General features: G+C 48.2%; 1 protein-coding gene and 1 long non-coding RNA gene across 3 annotated transcripts in view; one reads left to right on the top strand and one right to left on the bottom strand.

The window, feature by feature from the left end:
- LOC135900752 (uncharacterized) overlaps positions 1–21,344 on the bottom strand; it is a 32,439-nt gene that overhangs the window by 3,041 nt on the left and 8,054 nt on the right. For both annotated transcript variants that reach the window (XM_065430303.2, XM_065430302.2), the window contains exon 2: positions 5,126–5,248. In XM_065430303.2, the coding sequence (XP_065286375.2) occupies positions 5,126–5,234 (109 nt within the window). In that variant the 5' untranslated portion in view covers positions 5,235–5,248. The remainder of the gene's footprint in view (positions 1–5,125; positions 5,249–21,344) is intronic.
- Positions 13,033–14,984, top strand: LOC139048594 (uncharacterized). The gene is made up of 2 exons (XR_011507790.1): positions 13,033–13,808; positions 13,906–14,984. It is a non-coding gene; the product is annotated as an uncharacterized lncRNA (long non-coding RNA).

Here is a 21,344-nt window from a genome sequence, read left to right as displayed (position 1 = left end):
GCTTGTAGTGCGACATGTTACCAGGAACAGCACAGATATACACACGGACGGAAGGACACATGCGTTGCATCTAGAGTTCGTACTAGTCGTGTCCTTCCACCGTCTGTTGTGTTTATTTACGACTATTCCTTGCAGTATGTTTCAGCGAAGGCTGCTTTGTAGCAACACTATCAGAAACTAGGCTTTCTACGCGGCCTAAAATTTTCTTACACTCGACCTTAAAAAAAGAAACAAAAAAAAACCAACGCAAGGCTTTTCGCCGAGGACTACGTCGGCTCGAAACCTAGCGGCTGTGTTGCGAGACACGGCCCACAAGAACGAAGTCTCCCGGTTCCGCGTAAACATGTTTGCCTCGTTCTTCCGGGCGCACGTAACAGCGATTTTTTTTTCTCGCCCGACTGACAAGGAAGGACACGTGCTTGCGAAGATAAGCCCTCGGGGACGACTACGCGACGCGTCAAGCACGTCTTTCTGGCGAATGTCGTAGCTACTGTCGAAATTACGAACACCAGGTCTGGGTCATTTTGAGCTCACGCTTAAGCGCAGTTCATGCGATGCGCGCTAACAATCGTGTCTGCTAAGTATTATACATCGCTTAGTGCTACACGTGTCAGTGTGCTGTGCGATGACAGTGTTCGGTGACAGTGACCGCTCGTGATTGTGTGTCTATGCTCCTTCCTTTCCTTATCTCTACTTTGTTTCCACTTTACCTCCCCCTCCCCTCTCTCCCCAGCGTAGGGTAGCCAACCGAATTTTTTTTTCTCTGGTTAACCTCCCTGCCTTTTCCCTTTCCTCTCTCTCTCTCTCTCTCTCTCTACGCGCCGCGGAAAGAGCTTAAATTTCACGCCGAACGCCGTTTGCCGCGCTCCCAGCCGGAGAGTCGATGTCGATAGCGCAAGTGCGCCTACGTACATGGCAGTTCTGTGACGTCACTCGTAGTGACACGTGATTTAGAGAATCATTCAAGGCAACATCAGTTATTTCTTCAATTTGTTGATTCAAGAGACGAATTACACTTTGGAGAAATAACAAAACATACAAACCGAATCTCTGCGTGTCTTTTTTGTTTTACTTCGCACAGTAGCAAGAGTGATGTACTTTCATTTCGTCTGCTTGTTCCGAAGTTATTAATCGCGCGCAAGGAAGGAGCCTGTCATTTTCTACCGTGTCCCAGCGCCGCTCTTTCACCTTCTCGCGCCTGACTGGGTACTCCTGATTATGACACTGACTTATACCGCTAATTAGGTTTCTCGTGCTGAGCACGCAAAATCGTTCGCCGCGCGAAACGAGACGAACGCAACAGCGCGCGCGCGAGACCGTCACCGGAAGTGCGTCACTCAGCAGAAAGGCTGGCGGTGACGCTCGCCTCCTGAAACCAACGTTTCCTGAAGTCAAGGGTTCGGGGCATTTCAAATATTTCTATCTCTGCTATGAATGAACTAATTTTAAAAATTCTTGCGGTATAGAACACTCCTTAGAGAACACGTAACAACTTCAAGCCCGTTAAACAAAATTTGCTATGGGGCCTGGTGAGGGATCCTTTGAAGAAAATCGGCAAACTGCAATGATCCCTCCGTCTCTGAACTCATTTATCGCTATAGCGGCAGTGCCTACAACGGCATCTTCTTTATGTCGAGTCCTTTCCAACATGACGCTTCTCAGAAAAAACTTCTTAGCAATGAGCGCGCAACATCTTCATCCGGTAAGGAATTTCCTCGTGGTTCCTTGAAATATTGCGTACATTCTTAAACATTAAGCCAAGCGCCAGCTCAGTTGTTGGCGCTTTGCCGCAGGGGGGCTTTATTTCAGTTCTTAGTGGCGATTCTCGGCCAATACCACATGATGGGCATGACGCGTTTATAGAGGTAAGCCAATTAATAAACGAACCAACCAAACCAACAGCGTAATAGAAAGGACCGACACGTCAAATACAATTTCAAGTTTTCAACTGCCGTCGCATGCAGTAAAACAACCGGAACACGAAACTTTGGCCTCGCTCGAAGCGGTAGGAACAGGGGGATGGCGCAGTATGATCTACCGTCTTTTTTCGCAGGACACAGTTTCCAAGGTTGGCTGTGAACGCTTCGGACGAACGCTAACGACCCTGTTTGGAAGGCTCGAGGCTTGTCACATCCCAGCGACTGCGAGACGTCGCCGAGTCGATTGATGGATGGCGACAGCTAGGCGAAGAAGTTGTCACGGATCACCGGACCACTTCCGGTCGCCTCCGTTTTTTCTTTCGGGTTCCCACACCCCGAACTCGGATATACGACCCGCGGCTGTGGATGCCGCGCGGATCGTTATCGGTCCTTAGCCCTGTCGACCGCCGCTCCTTCTTACCGCCAAGAATACCTCTTCTCCCTGCGCGCACGCGAGCGGGAAAGTCGTCACGGAGTGACTGAACAAGCTATGCGTCCGAGAACGAAGACGAAAAACGAGCGCTGGAGGGGAGGCAACGTGAGCTGAAATTTCAAGACGACACTGCCGAGGAACGCTATAGACCGGTTTGTGCTATAGCAGGACGTCACTTCAAAGCCCAGCGTTTGCTTGCATGCCAGAAAAACGTTGACTGTTGGTGAAGAAAACGAAGGTACAGGACTCCGGTATTTGAATTTAGCGGCGACTAAACGTGGTGTCACGAATACTTCGCCGTACTTTCGCACAGTTCGACCGTTCTGGCACGAAAGGAAAACAGTTCTGAAAGGTTAATCGACGTTTCAAAGCGCATTAGACAAGGCGACAGAAAACGACACAGATCGCTGTGGTACTCGATTAAGCCTACTGATTAAGCCCTTTATTTCAGTACTTTCGAGCAATTTCATCCTTCTTTAAATACGAACAATTAACGCGCCCCTACAAGTCGACGTCGGCATCCATGACGTCATGGGCACATGGTGCGGAAATTTCAAGGCGCCGTCGCCCCCGGTCTATGATTCTTGCGTCACTTACGTTTTGCAAACCCTCGATGACACGCAAGAACGGCTTATTTGGTGTGACGGAAGCATACGTCGGCGAGCTCACCCTTGAGTCAAACTCAGAACCACCCTTGAGTCTCGGTGATCTCCAGCGAGTTCGAGTAGGTGGGAATATGAATGAGTCGAGATGAGTCCGCTTAGCGAATCTGAATCGAAATGAGTCGAAATGAGCGGAAGTCTCAGTCAGAGTGTTTCCCAGTGTATCGAGCCTTGCGCGTGCCCGAGTGAGTTCAAGTAAGCGTGAATTAGAAATAACTGAAATAGTTTTTGAGTCCACGAGACTCTACGCGAGGCTGGGTCCACGCTATCCCGACCATGACTTTATGTATCTATACGAGCAGGGTTGAGCCAATTATTCCGCGAGTCCTAGTAAGAGCCGATTTCGCGTATATGAGTACGCCTGAGTGAGTATATGAATCCGTGAGCTTGTGAGTCTGAGTGAGCCTGCCTAAGTCTTATTTCGGCTATTATTGTGAGTCGTAGTGAGTTCGCCGAAGTATGATTCCTGGAGATCTCGAGTTCGAGTTGGAGATCTCGAGTTAGGGCCTGAGTGAACCTTAAGCTTGGGGTATAATTTGCGAGTTTGCCTGAGTGAGTTCTGTTTATATTGTACATAGTTCCAGAGGTTCAATCTACAATTCTAGATCAACTTAGATCAACCTCACCGCGTCTTTCTTAATTTACTTTTCATACTTTTAATTCTAAACTTACTTAAAGCGGCTGGTACCACTGATACCACATGAAGTGCGCTTAGTCGAAGCCAAAACAACACATCAAAAAGAAACAAAAGAACGAAAAGCAGGAGAAATATAAACTGCTATATATGCAACATATCAATAAAGATAACAGACAAAAATGTTGACTTACCATGCGCATAGCATGCTTTAGCAAAAAAGAGAAAGCAAACCAGCAATGCTTGGAGATACGTAAGAGAATGAAACGACAAAAAAAAATAATAAAAAGGCAGCGAATGCTGCCAAGTCCACACGCATCTGTCCCGACGGTTTCCTACACGCGGAAAAATACAAAAGCAGAAGCAGGGCCGCGAACGAAACGTGAAACGTCCACAATCTCAGCGATGACATTGGCTGACGAACGCAAGTCAAAAAAAGCAAAGATAAAGAGCGATGCATACGACGTAGGAGACACAGACGGAGAACAGAAGGATCGTCTGGCGCTTCAAGAAGCGTCGTCTGTAGCCGAGCAGATGGTCTGCGGACGCAGAAGAGACACTACACGAAAAAAAAAAAAAAAGGTTCAGTGTCAATTGCAGGTGAAAAAATATCTAGTAAGAATCAGTAGCGGATTTTACTGCTGATGTAGCTTTCTATTGCGCGACTTTTAGCTCTCAAGGTCCTGAGAACATAGGTTCCTTGTGCCTGTGGCCCTCAATATAATTGTGTTTTCGCGAAGACTCATCCATCAGCCAGTAACGAGGACTCGGCGATTGCAAAATAAGGCGCAACGCACGATGAAGACTCACGCTATTCAGTAGTCAGCATCGATTGCAGCCAAGGTTTCAGCATCGCAGATGAGACAGCAGAAGAGATCGTCTGCTTGCATGTTAACCGTGAGAGCGCGAAAAACGAGACAGGACGGAGAAAACGGTGGCGAAGTCACGTAACTTACTTACGTTACTGGTAACAAAATCCGCATGTTTATTCACTGGCTTCGATCCCAATTCCTAACACTTGCAACATCGGTCAAACAAAACAAAGAAATGCATGTGTAAACATTCTTTTCCGCTCAGAATCACAGACGGCGTTACGTTCAATTCTGGGGTTTCACGTGTCAAAATCACACTCTCATCATGAGACATACCGTAGTGAGGAACTCAGGATTAATTCTGACCACCTGGAGTTCTCAAACGCGCGCCTGAATCTTATGGGTACGCGTTTTTTTTTCCATTTCACTCCAGACAAATATAGCCCCGACGCACTTTTCCATGACCAGGGTGTCAGTGATCTTCCACTTACTTGTAGCGCTAACATCGCGGTGCTGTACAGCTCGAGGACGCATTCACAGTCCCATTGACGCATACTATATACTCAGCCAGGTGCCCGGATGTGTACCTCGTCATTTTGCGTAGTCACGTGTCTGGCGGTCCAGCCACATGCATTTGGCTGACGGTTCATCGTGCGAATACTCACTCGGGGTCGTGGGCGGCGTTGTCGTGATGCTGCGCTCTGCATCGCTGTCGCTGCCAGCGCCGTCTGGACTTGATTCGTCGGTGATTATGGCCCGCTCCTCAGAGTCCATATTCCGCAGGTAGTCTGCGAAAGGCATCAGAGAAGAGCAAACAAAAATAAACGCACTGCTTGGCTCGATCGAACAAGTTCTCACGATCGCGTGCAAAAACAACCGCGAGCAAGTGTTTGCATCGGCTCGATCCTTTCGCGTCATGCCCATAAAGTCATGACGTTTCTCACAAAAACCACTAGAGGCAACTCGGGCTATATTCTTCTATGGAAGTTACAAGTATGGTGATTTAGAGAGCGCGGAAATGATGCGCGGTACATACATTTGCCCAAACTTCGTCCTCTGTCTTCATATGGCTATAGCTTTGTAAGTGTTCAAAAGAACATTGCACTGTAAATGCCAGAACTCGCAATGATTACGCATGTGTGCAAACTCTGATTACCGTGCTGTGTTTAGAAAGCTAGTAATGCTAGGAAATTTAGAAAGAAAAGTAACAGCAAATAAGGGGATAAGAACGTTCGAAGTAGTAAGCACGGAGATGAGACAAATACGTATACACACAATTCCCAAGGTAGTTGAGCGAAAGTAGCGCCAGCGTATCCTATATATATATATGTTGTGGGAAAACGCCATGGCAAAGGCCTCGAGCAGCACTGCCAGCCGCGGACGTTCACATGCTCCGGCCCACCGATCTTGGTTAGCTTCCGGCACCGACAATATCCGACTTCAGGCACAGAATGGAATTTGCGAACGTTAGCAGGCACCATGACTCCTTTCCAGATCCCACGCACCACTTCATATTTATTGTGCCCACAAAGTGGACTACATGTTTCACTGTTGCTGTATTCCGCTTCCCTTTAATTTTCAGGTTATCTTGGTGGGTGCTCGAGTAGGTTTTTCCTCAGTTTATGTATACGCCGAGGTGTTTATACTGCTTGACTATGGGTATGACTCGCTGTTGAATTGACACCACGTAGTTACTAGTCTCGTCATTAAAGATCACAATTCCTGGTTTCTCTGTGCTAAATTTAAGGTCTAGATTTGTCCTTGCGTTGCCACACATATTGGCCAGTGTATGTAAATCTCTTGCATCGTCTGCTAGTAGCGCTGTGTCGTCTGCATACATCAGTCCAGGGACCACTTGCACCATTTGTCCATTACGCGTGTACGATAAATCAAATCCTAATGGACAGAGAATAGAAGCAGACATATCGAGCGCTCGTCTTGTCTGCTTCTAGTCTCTGTCCGCGTCACTTGGCGCTACAGTCCATGATCATGTTCTATGTATCTCCCTCAGCAGCTCCACGAAATCGCTATCTATGCCTTCGTGCTTGACAATATCCCACAACAACTCCCTGTCTACGCTGTCGTAGGCTCCTTGTACATACAGACACTGAAAGCACCGCCATCGCACGGATGTCACCCCTTGGCCAACCGGCGAACGGCCCAAACCCGGTTATATTTAGCAGACGTGTCGACGAAAAACGCCAGACGACCAAGGTTGTAAGATAACGGCGTACGAGGGGCCTTGGCGCTGAGGCGTAGACGGAATCAAAACGCGCACCACATGCGGGCACACGCACTCGTCAGCGTCAATATTTACTGATCGGCTGCAGAAAAAAAGAAAAATGAAAAAGAAGGCCTGAGCGTGGTCTTTCGGATCACGCGACAGTTATTTCTTTATGCTCCTTTTCTACCGCAGCACGCTCTCTCACACACACACACATCTCGAGTGAGAGAGAGAGAGAGAGAGAGAGAGAGGGAGGGAGGGAAAGGCAGGCAGGTTAACCAGACTGAGTCCAGTTTGCTACCCTACACGTGGAAAGGGGAATGAAGAGTGAAAGAGAGAGAAAGAAAACATCAATCTATATCGCACTTTCACAACTCTAAAAATGTGCACCATTTACGGGGCAAGCTCCCAATCAAAATTGGCATCTGTCTAGCGTTTCCGTTCTTTCACGATGCGTTGCAAGTACTTTCAGATCACGTCGTATCATAAGAAGCCAACAAACAAATACGCCAAGGACAAGCATAGTGAAATGATGATCTTGAATTGTAGCGCGAAGTGACACAGAAAGAGAATAGAAGCAGACAGGACGAGCGCTACAATTCAAGATCATGTTGCCTTACCAACTCGCCCAACTTTCTATCCTTTTGCATATGGAAATCACTTGTAGTTATTGATTGAACTAAATAAGTGATAAATTAATGGAAAACGAAAGTGGATGAAAACTGAACGGCATACCTGTATCAGCGTGGCATAGCGGTTCTGAGGGGAATAGGAGGAGCGCAGTGTGTTAACGAGAGGAACCACACGCAATACAGATGATGATCCTTATTATTGTTTGGGGGGCAAGGTTAAGCCCCAAATGGTGTAGTGGTTAAAGCGCAGCTTTCTGGCCCTCTTAAGAAAAGTTCGCACCCTTCACTTTTGAATATGTTTGCACACTTTGGGGCTTACCTTGTCGCACTACAATAATAATCAGTTTTGCGCGCCTTTCCTTTAACTCTGCGCGGTCGGTATAGTTCCAGGCCACAAGCGACATGCGCGTTATCAGCGTGACATAGCATTCTCTACGGGAAAGTAGCCAGCACGGCGTTTTCAAAAAAGAAGGAAACGCTATTAAGGCAGACGATAATTGTTGTGGGACAAGATAAGCCCCAAAAGGCGCAAACCCTTTTTTAACTGTGTTTGGTTCTTATCGTATTTTAATGTATGAACGAAAAGAAAGGAAACCGAGTGCCCAATTTTTATTAGTCACGTCATAAGCAGTCAAGAAACACACCATGGACCGCATAGGGGAAATTATTTGTACTTATTAATTGAATTAAAGAAGTGATAAATTAACGGGAAATATATATATATATATATATATATATATATATATATATATATATATATATATATATATATATATATATACATATATATATATATATATATATATATATATATATATATATATATATCGCACAATTTGGAGACGACTTCTGGTCTGCGCCGTTTATATCAGGCAACTGAAAGAATTGCGGGTACCCTGCAACGGCGACCTGACTAAAGTAGACACGTATTTTAGCCGTTTGGACACAAGGCGCCCCGATGCGCACGCTGCAGTTTCGTTACTGAGTCACAATGATGAACTGAGCACAGTTGGACAACCAGAGTGCCCTACTAAATTTACTATAGGGCGAACTGTGGCGCTGCCATCGTAGAGCTGGCACACTGGAATGTTGGTTTGTCCGACCTTCTTGTTTGTCGCCTTCAAACGCTCTTGTGACTCGCATTTACTGCCGTTCATTTGCCTTCGTCGGCCTGAATTTCGAAGGAATGCTTTATTTCTAAGCGCAGAAGGCAGTAAGACTGTGCGCACGTGCAGAATTATTGCAGAACTGCTGCGAACTGTTGCAGTTACAACGCGATATTTTGTTGAAAACGGACAATTTGCAAAATCATAAGGCCGTTTGAAGTCAGAAGGACCAAGTTTAGGCAAGTCGACGTACTTGTCCATAATTTCCATGCTGCCTAAACCGCCATGCTTGTAGCTCCTATAGGTGATGGCAATGATGATTTATTGGCATCTCCATTGAAAAGGCGGTGACAAATAGCCACCTAACCTGCTTGAGTTATCCAGGTACGCTATCAATGCTCTTCAGTCTAGCATTTTTGTATACATCTACGATGGCGAATCAGAAAGTCTTTGCCGTTATGTTTTATTAGGCAAAATATGGTACATGCAGGTGATTATGAGTACAAATTATACTGCGTACCTAGTACACTATCCTTCGACGTAGTTCCCGCACCGGTTCAGACATTTGTCCCATCGCAGCCCTAAATTTTAGATGACCCTGTGGTAGAATTCATGGCATGCGGCCTCCCCGAACGCCCATTGTCATGCAAGTCTTCACGGCCTTTTGCGAACTCGCGACACCACCACCTCACGCTTCTCAAAGCGAGACACCTTTCCCCATACCGCATTTCCCTGTGGATTTCGATATGCGTTCATTCCCTCGCTCCAAAGAAAAGGACTCGCACTTCGTCGCTCGTATACTCTTAAACAAAATTGCACCCTTTGGGCCGTATCCTGCCACACAACGATAATCGTCATCTGTCTTGTCCGCATTTCCTTTCTTTAACGCTGAAAGCCCGGTGCACCCAAGTCAGGAATGGCATGCACTTTATCAGCATGACACAGCATTCTCGACAGTTAAGTAGCGGGCGCAGCATTTTCAAGAAAGGAAACGAAAGCAAGGCTGATGATTATTATTGTGTGGCAAATATACACCCCGAAGGGTTTACATTTGTCTAATTAGTGTACTGCGTGGACACGTGAAGCACAACCGCCATCTTCAACAACTGACAGCAGCGCCGTGCCGCGGAGCTACCGGCACATGTTAACTTCGCATTTAAATTTTTTCTCTTCCTCAAAATTTCTCTATCTTCCGTGTACCGCTATCTATGTCTGTAACGGATAAGGTTGTTACAGTTATAACAGTTACTATATAGGCTCCTAGCTCCAAAAAGGGAGCTTATACAGAAACTGTAGTTACACTAGCGCCACGGCAGAGTTCCCTCTAGTGAGTATTGTAGGAAACTCCGTGGTAATGGCCCCATTTTAAGGCCAGACTATAGTGCCGAGAATATACTGGCAACACCAAGCATACAAAACAGCGTTTCACCTCGTGGCACAGAAGCCACGCATAATGCATGGCACTGCATCACGTCCCGAAGCCGAAGCAGAGACGCACTAAAGACAACAGAGGCGCGGCAAAGCGGAGTAAGGATATCGCCGGACCAAATTCTGAAAAACAAACTCTTACACAAAGCAACACGGAACTTCTGCGTCAACATCGCTCCCGTCGGCGCTGCAGATTTACATCCGGCCGTTTACATAATCGTTCGCTGCGTTCACAGCGCCGAGCTATTTATGTGTAAAGGGTATATGCGTTCCGCGTGCGGCGGAAGTCCGCCTTCCAAGGCGACAGCTCTTAAATGCGAAACACATGTACATCGCAATCATCCGATTCGTCTGTCCACGCGATACAAAAAAAAAAAGAGAAAAAGACGGCCGCTCGCGATCACCATAGGTTAGTATTCTTCGGGTGCGCAGGCCTCAAAAGGCCAACGTGCACGAGGAAAAAATTTTTCGCTTGCGCCTGTTCCATCGAAGCGACCGTCACACACAACTTACGTCACCCAATTGGAACCCTCATCCCCGTCTGAGATCCTCACCAGGTCATGTTATTTGACGAAATCGAATCAGTACAATATCGTTATGTTCGTTTCATTCTAGTTAGCTACCGTATCGCACTGCTAGTGATAGATTAGTGAAGACTGCCCTCCACATCTCATTATCTCTTCGCAGAAAGGAATCACACATTTCCCTTCTTTTCTTCCCATAAAATATACTACCGCAATGAATCTCGACTTCTATTGGATGCACCCAGTGCCTTATTATTCAACTAGCCGTGATCACGTGCCTAACTTTAACGTACCCCGTCATAACACCATCGCGTCCTCACAAGTAATCGTTCCTATATGACTTCGATCGACTGGAATGATCTGCATACATCATTAGTAAGCATCAATGACCCCCCACTCGTTTCAAGAACGCATTAATTAAGATGAAATAACGTGTAGTAACAAACTGTATAATTGTATACTTATACGGGGACGTTGCCTATTTGGTAAAGTGTACTCTTTGTGTATTTAATTACTCCGTATTATGTAAGCGATCTTTTCTCCCGGTTGTTATTGAAATATTACTACTACTTTTGAATACCTTCCTTCGTTCCTTGCACTGTGAATGCTCAGAACTACTCCATCCTGCGCAACTCTAATAGAGCACCGGCTATCTGCCCTAGATACGCATAATACACGACTATGCTCAACTCCAATTGTTCCTGTTCACCTCAACACCTCAATTGAATTCGTGGGATCTTTCTTGTAACCATAAGGACCTAACAGGAAACAGCTAGGAGCGACATGATATTCAGTTCTGCTTGGTGTACTTGGTCATTTGGTTTTATTAGCCACTATAAGTGTTCCTCGGTGCTGTTTCACTGCTCTGTTGTACTGTTGTTTTTGTTTAGTTGTTTTATTGGTTTTGACTCTGCTTTTGATATGAACGTGTGACTCTGCTTTGCTAGGGTTACCTAACATCCGTATTGCTAACATATTCATCACTGGGCTTAGGCAAAGACCCCATGGAAGATAGAAGGTGCATGAGGCTTTTGGAAATTTTCTTCTTGACGGTTGGTTTTGATAAGCCGATTGTGCGATGGTCATGTGACCAAGTGCCCTTTATAAATTAGAGCCCCGTTCTGTCCAATAAACAGTTGGTAGCCCAGCCTCTTTCCTGTCTTCTTGTACGTTTCCTCAGTGCATCTTCTGTTAGCAGTTTTCTTTCTTAATGCAATGCACCAACTAGCCCAACAACGTGTTGTACTAAGAAAACTAATTCATAAATATACGCTATATACTAATTCATCTATAACTTAATATTTCATGCTTTTTTTTCTTTCGAATGTATTTTCCTTGGCCGGGAATGAAGGTGACAAAACTGTGTCATTTACCGTGATGTACAGTCAACCAAAAAAGTTTATGGACCACGGGATCTCATAAAACTTTGAATTTCAGAGCAGCCTGTAAAGGTAGCCAATAAAGCCATACATCACTATGTTGTTCGCAATAAGTAGCAGCGTCTGGAAATGCAAACACAAGACTGCTGTGGGGCTGCGGAGATATGAAGCTTTTTCTCAAATTCCGTGGTCCGCAATATTTTGTGGGCGACTGTATGTGGAATGGTGTTTATACTTTGAAGGGTTAAAGACACTTGGGGGAGGGAGATTTAAGAAGCAATTAAACACTGTAATTGTTGTCAGGCGCCTTCATTGTGTTAGCGCTGGCGAGTTCTCATCGACAGTTCACATCTATTCTGCATTACACTCACCTCCCCCCCCCCCCCCCCTTCTTCTGGGAAAGTCAGATCCAACGTCACGAAGAAACACTGGAATCGTGCGCATATTCGCTGCTGGACATTATCCAAGCTTGCGCATTAGCTCGTGCAGAACAGCTGGAGTGGGTGGCACTCGAGATGGGGCGATACGGCGCGATTCGTGGCGTGAATGTCCTCAGCGCTATCTGGTCTCCCTTGGAGCGAGATAAGCTACACGCAAGAGGTGACAAAATGGGGAATAGCAGCACGATGTGTCGCTTGAACGAGAAGATTTATTTTTTGCATTAATTGCAGTAGCATCAGAAGCAAACGAAAGGCGAATGGGAAATACTTTTAGAGGGCTGATAAATAAACAAACAAATAAATAAATAAATAAATAAATAAATAAATAAATAAATAAATAAATAAATGGAAACTTAATTAGATTGTTAAGGGAAATGACCAAGTGATTGTGGCTTTTCGCTGCTCTAGGTGCAGGGTTAGCACCTCCACTACGCTGTCTCTTATAACCTACTGTGCACATTAGAGACGTCAAGCCTCCCCCCCATCCCGCCCACATACACACACATTTTATTTCTTTCACGATTGCTGCGATCCATGGTGTTCGATGGCTACGGCGGTTGGCCACGATGGGTTCACGACATATCCGCGGAGTTGGTTTCCGCACAGGCTTATACCGCATTTAAAGATAACGTTGAATTGTGCGAACTGCACAAACTATGGATTACAAAACAATGTCGGCCATCAACCCGGGTACCGGTGTCTGCCAACGCAAGCCGCATCACGTGGTGCAGGTTCAACGAACTACACCGCTCCGGTCCACCGCAGGGGCACAAACGAAACGAAAACACGACCAGGTCGCAGAACGACGACCGCCAACCAAAAGTACGCAGTACTTAACTCTTTCGTTACCACGCCTATTCAAATCGATCACCGGTGATCGATGCTTTAAACGGCCGATTTCGACATGTTGGAATCGTTTCTCGTGCAGCTAGCGCCATCCAGTGGTTAGTCTAGGCAGTGCACTTGTAGAACCAGTTTAAATTTTCCCGCTCTGGCGACGTTCTGATTTTTGATGCGCCTTTTTGAGAACTAATGTGCGCGTGTTGTTGCAAAAGGGGGCGTGGCGGCCGCGCTTGAGAAAAAATACTGCCACTCGTGGTAATTCAGCATTAGCGTGAAATTTTTGTGATCAAAAGGCTCCCAGCAAGTCAAATATTGAATCATATTGTCGGCTTTGTTATCTGGCGGCGTTGAGTGGGGATAATTACCCGAAAATGACGCCAGCTATTCACTAGTGAGCTTTGACTTGGAGTTCGGGTCGTTTTATTCCACGAAAACGCATTCCTGAAGGTCCGCCTCATGTCCAACATGTATACCTAGCCTTTACAGCCAGTTTGCAGCAGTTTTGGTTTCGCTTCTCTTGTTAAATCCGCCAGAGGGCCGCATCCGGTGTTACTATCGCAACAACGCCAGTCGCTCCGGTCTCTGCCATGGCGTCGTCGTCGGACGCAACTGCGCCGCGCGGAAAGCGTTCTGCTCGAAAGTATTCTTCACCCGCACCTGATTTTAGTGACGAGGATTCGAGCTTCGAGTCCGAGGATGACAGTACTTCTGCTTCAAGCTCTGACGGCGACGATGTTTCGAGTCAGCCCGGGACATCCGCAGCTGCTCACCGGTGAGTTACCTTTACGGCCTTGAGCAGTCACCGGCGTCGCGCGCGCTTATCTGCCGACCTTTGTGCACAAGCTTAGAGCTATTCTTGCTATCTGCAGGGTCCGTACGTCGCTAGGCCAGGATGTGCTGCCACCGGCTGTGAAGAAACTTCAGCTCACGCCAACAAGGCCGCCCGGAGCACATCTCGGCCCAGCACTTCGGAGCAGCGCAAGACGCTTTACAACGGCGCGCGATTTTTTCCTCCTGTTCTTCACCGCAGAAGTAATAAATACTATCTGCAAGAACACGAATAAATATGCTTGGATGCATATTTTGGAGCTTCCAAGCTATGCTGAAAGAGATGGGTCGTGGAAGGAAGTGACTCCCGACGAATTAGTGAAGTTCATTGGACTGCTCATTTATAGGAAAGGAAAGAGAAGGAAAGGAGAGAGGAGGCGGCGTGTGGACTATCATCCCAATCGAAAAGCCGGTGCTGATTGACGACTATAATTCCGGGATGCTTGGAGTTGATAAGTCGGATCAGCTGATTGCATCCTATAACGTTTTGATGAAGTGCGTGAGGTGGCGGAAGACGCTCTTCTTTCATTGTATTGACATGGCTGTTGTGAATAGCTTCATTCTTTTTCAAGAGCACCGCCAGCAACACCTCTCAACACCGGAATTGCAGAGGAGCGCCCACTTCGACCAACTTTCTTTTCGGATGGAGCTCACCCAACAGCTGCTCGAGCTTGATGATGAAGAGGTTCCCAGAGTGCATCCTGTCCCAAAAGAAGTGCCGCACCATCCGCAAAAGATGCCGAAAAGGCGAAACTGAAGGATGTGCTATCAGGAACGCAAAATCGAACAAAAGACAAACGTTTTCTGCGAAAACTGCGAAGTGCACCTGTGCCTCACGAAAACGCGCATCTGCTTCACCGCATGGCACGAGCGCTGAAGCTGTTCCCGGTCTTTACTTTTTTTTATGTAGCTGAAGAACGGCGCGGTACAGAGAATTAATTTTTTTAGACAGTATTCCTGAGTCATTGATCTTCAAAATGTATATTCTAAATTTTCTTTCTTAATAATGTGTATGTAGATATTGTGCCTTTTCTTTCTTGTTTTTATCAACTCGCCACAAAAATGGCACTTTTCCGAATTTTTTGTATGTTCCCTAATAAATTGTTTGCTTTGTAACTTATGTTTTTGGAAAGAGCATTTCATTATGTGCAATTTGGCATGCTGCAACGTGTTCTGGAATATTATTTGTACTGGCAAAAAAATTTCTTCCGAGACCTATGAAAAACGGCCATTTTCTCGCGGTAACGAAAGAGTTAACGCGACAACGGCGATAACGCCCCTGCGCTCGCAGAGCTGCATCCGACGCTCAGGAAGTTCCCGAAAACGATTACGAGGCCGTTTGGTCGCACCGGACTAGTTATACACTTACAAAACAGGCCCTCTAGGGCCAAGGCGGTGCGTGGTGGCGACCACTCGCCATCACAGAATCCCCTAAAGAAAAATAAAAAAAAAGATAGAGAAAAAAAAAGGAAACACGACAAGCTGAGATCTGACCCCGCGATATCGCGGGGACGGTGACACGCAAAACTGGCCGAAACTGGCGCGCTCTCTCGCAGCTAATCGCTGGCGCTCTCGAGTCGTACCAATCTCCGAAGTGATCGCGCGAGAACACGTCACTGCCCTCGGGCAACATCCACCCCTCGAGGCATCAGCGTAACACGGGGGAGCTCCCTGGAAGTCAATTATTACGTCACCGTGGCGGTGGGCAATGAAAACACCAACGCCGAGGGAACGCTGTAAGCGATGCCTGCTCGAACTTCGCGGCGGGGAGGGCGGGGTCAGAACGGTTAAGACTCCGCCGCTGCCCGCGGTCAATTTGAGCCCCCCCCCCCCCCCCCCCCCCTCTTTGTGAGGCACGACGTGTCCCCGTGCACGTGCGCTGCTACCGTTCTGCAGCACCGCACGTGCACGAAGACACGTCGCCCCTTGCTTTGGAAGCTAGACACCCTGTCTCAATAATTGCGTGCAGCGCGGTGGAAGCTTAGAACGCAAATCGTCCCGCCCGATGAACACAAAGAGTGCGTACAACGTTGTTGGTGTGGTTCATAATTCGCTGCACAGGGCGGACTATCACAGGACGGTCGGCCAGCAAGGGGACGACAGACGAGCTGCATCGGGCTGCTGTGCCGAGTACCAAGCGTTGGACTAACTCACGCGCGCTCGCACTCGTCGGCATTCATCACTCACGCTCCGGTTGGAGCCCAGTCGCTCACTTGCGTCCACTCAAACTCACCCATGGGCGACATTTGTTCATCGTCACATCGCCCGGCACTCCCTCCATGTTCATACTCGCATCAACCCAAACTCACAGGCACTCACTCCCGTTCGCACTAGCGTCTACACTCACATCCTACGGCGCTCGCTAATGCCCGCATCTCCCGTCTGTGAAACTGGTATGCAGCATACTCATAACATACAGGCTGCGAGGCACGCCATCGCTCCGCATTAATTTGACCGCCTGGAGTCCTTTAACGTGCACCCAAAGCACGTGCAGAACACGAGCGTTATCGCATCGCGCAGCCTCCGTCGATATGCGGTCGCCGTGGGCGGGAGTCGAACACGCGACCTATTGCTCTACAGCGGAACGCCATAGCCACTGGGCCTCCATGGAACAGTGTCGCAAAAGTGCACAACACCGCGCACTTTAAACAGCGCACCGTTGCACGGTAAGGTGTCCGCAAACAGTGCACGATCGCGGTTTGCCCGCGCAGCCTCGCGTCCACAACGCTGCACGGAACATCGAGCCAGAGCGCGGTTTGTGGGTTTCGGGTGGGCTCGTTGGCCATGCAACGGGAGCTATCGCTAGCGTGAGTGAGGGAGATCTCGAAAGCCGGGAGAGGAGGACGCGTGGCGCGAGCAAGGTCGCGCCACCCCGCCGTGCTCCAACATCTGCTCTGCGACCACGTGCCGGTCGCGCCACCCAGCCGAACAACCGCAGGCACACGGGAGGGCACACGCCCCTTACGAAATAAATGGGGGCTGGGTGATCACGTGACCAGCAACAAGCTGAAAGGATCATCCGGCGAGTTGTTTGCTGCGCGCACCTGGTGCTGTTATTGCGGAAACGCCGCCGATTCCGGCCTCGCGAAAGTATCGGACGGCATTCGCTTCGCTCGAACCGCCGACCAAACGCGGCTCTCGGGTTTCGAAAGAAGTAACACACCATGCGCGCAGATTTTAAAGCGAAAGCTTCACTGGCCGCAAACTCGCGATTTCGCCATTGCCGTGCTCCGAGGAGGCACATGACCTCACACCGCGTTCCTCGTCGTTGCGTTCACCTCCGCTCGCTTCGCCAGCTGCGTCGCATGCCTGATAACATGTCGGAGGACTGAAACGGAGAGCTCGCGTGCGCCGCAACCACAGTTGAGGCGGCAGTATGGACGGCGACAGTTCTGATAAGCAGGAGGAGGCCTGGAATCGACATCGGAACGAGATGAAGAGGAAACGAATCGCCCAGGAAACAGGCGAACAGCGCGCCGAACGTTTGACTAAACGCCGCAACATAGCTAGACAACCAGAGTATCCTGGACTTGCAGTCAAGATTAACCATGGCTAACCATGCTATGCCTTAGCTTTCGCTACGTATATCCTGGCATAGCCGAGCTAAGCCACTACCAATTTTTGTTTAACAATAACCACTGACGCATACTGCAACGAGCACCGGTGGTTTTTCGCGAATAAGGTCTGCAGAAATCTGCACGGTGGAAAACGCGCAACGTATTGAAAAATTGCCGTCAACCCACACCCATGTCACACCCGGTGACAGCGTAAGAATTCAGTGCAAGCTCAGCCCACAAAACCGCACTGCACCTGTCCTCCGTGCCTCCGCGACGACGTCACAGAAATGAGCGAAGGTAATTGGTTGGCGCATCTATACAGCCTCTCTGTTGGACAACAGTGCATTTACGGCAGCGTTCTTGAGTTGAGACCATCTATAGAATACCGCGGAATAGCACAAATACAGAATACGGAATAGTACAGGTGCCCTCGAAGATTTCGACCTTGTCACGGGTATCCGTGCGATTTCTCCATACAGTCACTGTTATAGTGTCTGCCATTTGAATTTATGTTTCAGCTATTGAGTGAGACGCGCTCGTGGCTTCAGGTGACCATTGCGTCACAATTGTTGCAGCGTTCCCACACGCCGCACCTGTCGTCAACAGAAGTGCAGTGAGGTCCATTTCTAATAGGAACGCCTAAGTAGCATGCGAGTCAGTATATAATTATACTGTCTAGGATACTACTTAGGCTAAATGTTCAGTTTAAAGTGAACATTCTGCTTAATGCAAAAGTGGATGTTGCGACGCCTCAGTGGGACACCTTATTGATAAAGAGTGAGTCTGCAGGGCTTCCTCTTCGCTTTTTTTTTTTCGATTCAGCAGCTGCAATAAGCAACGTAATACTGATAAGGCGTATAGTGGACCGCGTTGTACGCGACGCACGTCGCATCTTCTCGAATAGTCGCAACGACCGCCGGTTGATCTAGAACGCTGCACGAGGCGCCATAAAGAGGGGCGCAAACGCTAATTCGCGGCATTCGAACCAACGAGATTCAGCTTGTGCGAATGAGACCGATGAGCGCAATTATGACTAGCGCCTCCCCCCTCCTCTTCCTATTCCCCATTATAGGCCTTCGCGCCATCCCTTAATAAATACATTTTGTCATCATCATGACTAGCGAAGTTAGCGAAATTAACTTTTACCTGCAAACATCAGGACCAAAACGCGGAGTTTCAACCACATTTTCATAAGCTGCAGTCGTCGAATGACGTCTTGTTCACGTGGCCCGCAGGCCAACAAGCTATTTATATAGAAGGTGCTGGCTCACCTTGACCCATGGTCCCGGGTAGCATACTGTACGGTGCACCATGCGGGTGATTAGCGCTCCACACGTGTTACGCGCATGCGCCAAAAGTGGCTCTATCTGCCAGCAGATAAGGGTTCGACGCAATGCGCCCTCGATATCGAGTGTTTGTAAGCATTAGCGGAAAAGTAAGCTAGTAAGCTGGCGGCTTTCCGCGGGCTGTGCGTTTCTTTCCCTTCCTTTGTGGGGGGTAAACGGAGAAGGACCACGTAATATACGAAGGTGACTCACAGCACCTCGCCTTGCTGACGGTCCTGAGAACACACACACACACACACACACACACACACACACACACACACACACACACACACACACACACACACACACACACACACACACACACACACACACACACACACACACACACACACACACACACACACACACACACACACACACACACACACACTTGAGCACTCTCTCCATCTACCTATATGCCGTCGAGGGGCAGTTGCCTGGAGCGCATTTTTCCCAGCGGTAGGTAGCGAGCGACGCCTTCTTTTTTTTGTTAACGTAACATGACGATATGATAGTAATAATGACATCTCGTTGAGGTCACGCGACATGGCTGGTCAACTTCGGTACAGTGTGCGGCATTAATCGATGCCGCGGCCTTTAAAATGGCGGCACATGCTTCTACAGCTGTTCGCAAATGAGCTTTCTCGTCGTCATGACGGCGTGACGATGATCATTTCTTGTTGGCTATCTGGCTATCGTTGGCTATTTCGATATCTGATCTGCGTCGGTGCGAAGTGTGGCACGAACAACGATTCGCGGCAATATTTTCGCGCGTCCTCTCTGGTGTACCTTTGTCACATGCAGGTCCGTGCTTTCAGTTGCGAAAGTTCTGTTGACTACGAATGACAACTGAAAGTGAGGGATCAATTTCGTTATAAAGAGATGAGTATGGGGCCAATTTCGTCATAAAGAGTTGCATCTGTAGCATCTTGACTGCATGCGTGCAGGCAGGGTTGAGCCTCGCAGTGTCGGGACACTGCTCCGAAAGCCCCGCGTGACCACCCAGTCTACCCAATTTCTATGGGCACAGGCACCGTACTATTAAGTGAAGTTGTGGTGTTTAACGTCCCGAAACTGCACACTGGTTCATGAGGGTCGCTGTGGTGGTGGAAGGTTCCGGATTAATTTCGACCGCCCGGAGTTTCATCAAAGTGCAACCAATTAAAAGAACGGCGTGTGAGCGTTTTTGCATCACGGCCCCACTGGGATTCGGCAGCCGCGGCCGGAATAAAACAGGCACCGTAGTTTCGATTTGCCACTTTAGGGGACTGTCACTTTCTCGTGACACGTGGCGTCCGGCGCGATTGGCATTCTACCCGCCCGCTCGGCCAATCAACGTTAACCGAAAGCGACATACACAAATGCGATCGATCCGTAACAGAAATCAGGCACACGTCTCTGTGCACTCATGCTGTCGCCGTTTAGATATCCGCACAATATGATGATTGCATGAGCATGGCCCCCTTTGAAACAAGGTGGAGGCATGCATTCCACCAAGCTCGCTTTCTTAACCTGTGGAATATTAAATTAACTTATACTAGTCAATTAACAAAAGGCCGCATTACAGTCAGAGGATGCTTGGTAAGCCGCAAAAGGCGCAACAAGAAATGACAGCTGGCACAGCCATCGTGAAGTCCTCCCACCAGGTTGCCGAGACGTCGTCGCATGTCTCGGCCTAGTGTGCGGGGTGTGTCCCGGCTAACTTTAGCCAGAGTTTAAAAATATGCGAATGCCACGTAGCTGGACAAAACCAAGGTAATGTCGTTTGGCGTCGCTCGGAGGATGGTCAAATTATTTTTTTGATTCCCCCTGATTAAATTAGTCTTAATTAATTAATGAACTTCTCAAATATTCTAGCTATATGAAAAGTGTAAATGAGAAAATTGTAGAGCGACATGAAAAACTCCCGACACAGCTGTTGTTGCTCGATACGTGCTACGTAAAAGTGTTTTTTCCGAGCGCGAAAGAAGCCCTGAGTGAAAAGAGAATTTCGAAAGACGACTTTACGAGTATGAAAACCGATTTACGGTTGTTTCTCGGTGTTCCTTTAAACACGTGGGCATTTACGGATAGGCATATATGTAGGACAGTGTTGGCTATACGAGGCCTCCGGAAGAAGCACCTGAGCCTTCTACAGCAAGCCACTGGTGGACACTATATGCAAACGTTCTTGTGACGAGGAGTGACGGCACACGCGATGAGTGCCGTATCTCCGCTGACAACCTCGCTCGAGGTTTTTGCGCGGGTTTAATGAGGCGACACGTCCGAGCGAAGGACTGCCCCTCGAGAGCTTTATCAGCACGCCGCAAGAGGAGGAGGCATCCTCGAGAACGCAGCTGGCAGCCTTCAGCGACAGCTCGCGCCGGCCGGGATGTCACAAGGACAGTTGTACGTATTACACGTTGATCTGCCACGCGACATGATGGCAGCATCGGGTACGGTATACGCATAGGCAAAACGCACGCGTACACGCGCTGTGGATGAAGGAGGATGGCCTCAGCTCGACGGGCCAACGTCTCGACAAGGGTTATTGTCTTTGGCAGGGCAACAACTGACTGCCTTGGCAGGGATTATAAACGGCTCCCTTTCTCACAA

Source organism: Dermacentor albipictus, chromosome 8 (assembly GCF_038994185.2).
Source record: "Dermacentor albipictus isolate Rhodes 1998 colony chromosome 8, USDA_Dalb.pri_finalv2, whole genome shotgun sequence".
NCBI lineage: Eukaryota > Metazoa > Arthropoda > Arachnida > Ixodida > Ixodidae > Dermacentor > Dermacentor albipictus.
The sequence above is the reverse complement of the archived record's forward strand: the minus strand, read 5'-3'. Positions and strand labels throughout refer to the sequence as shown.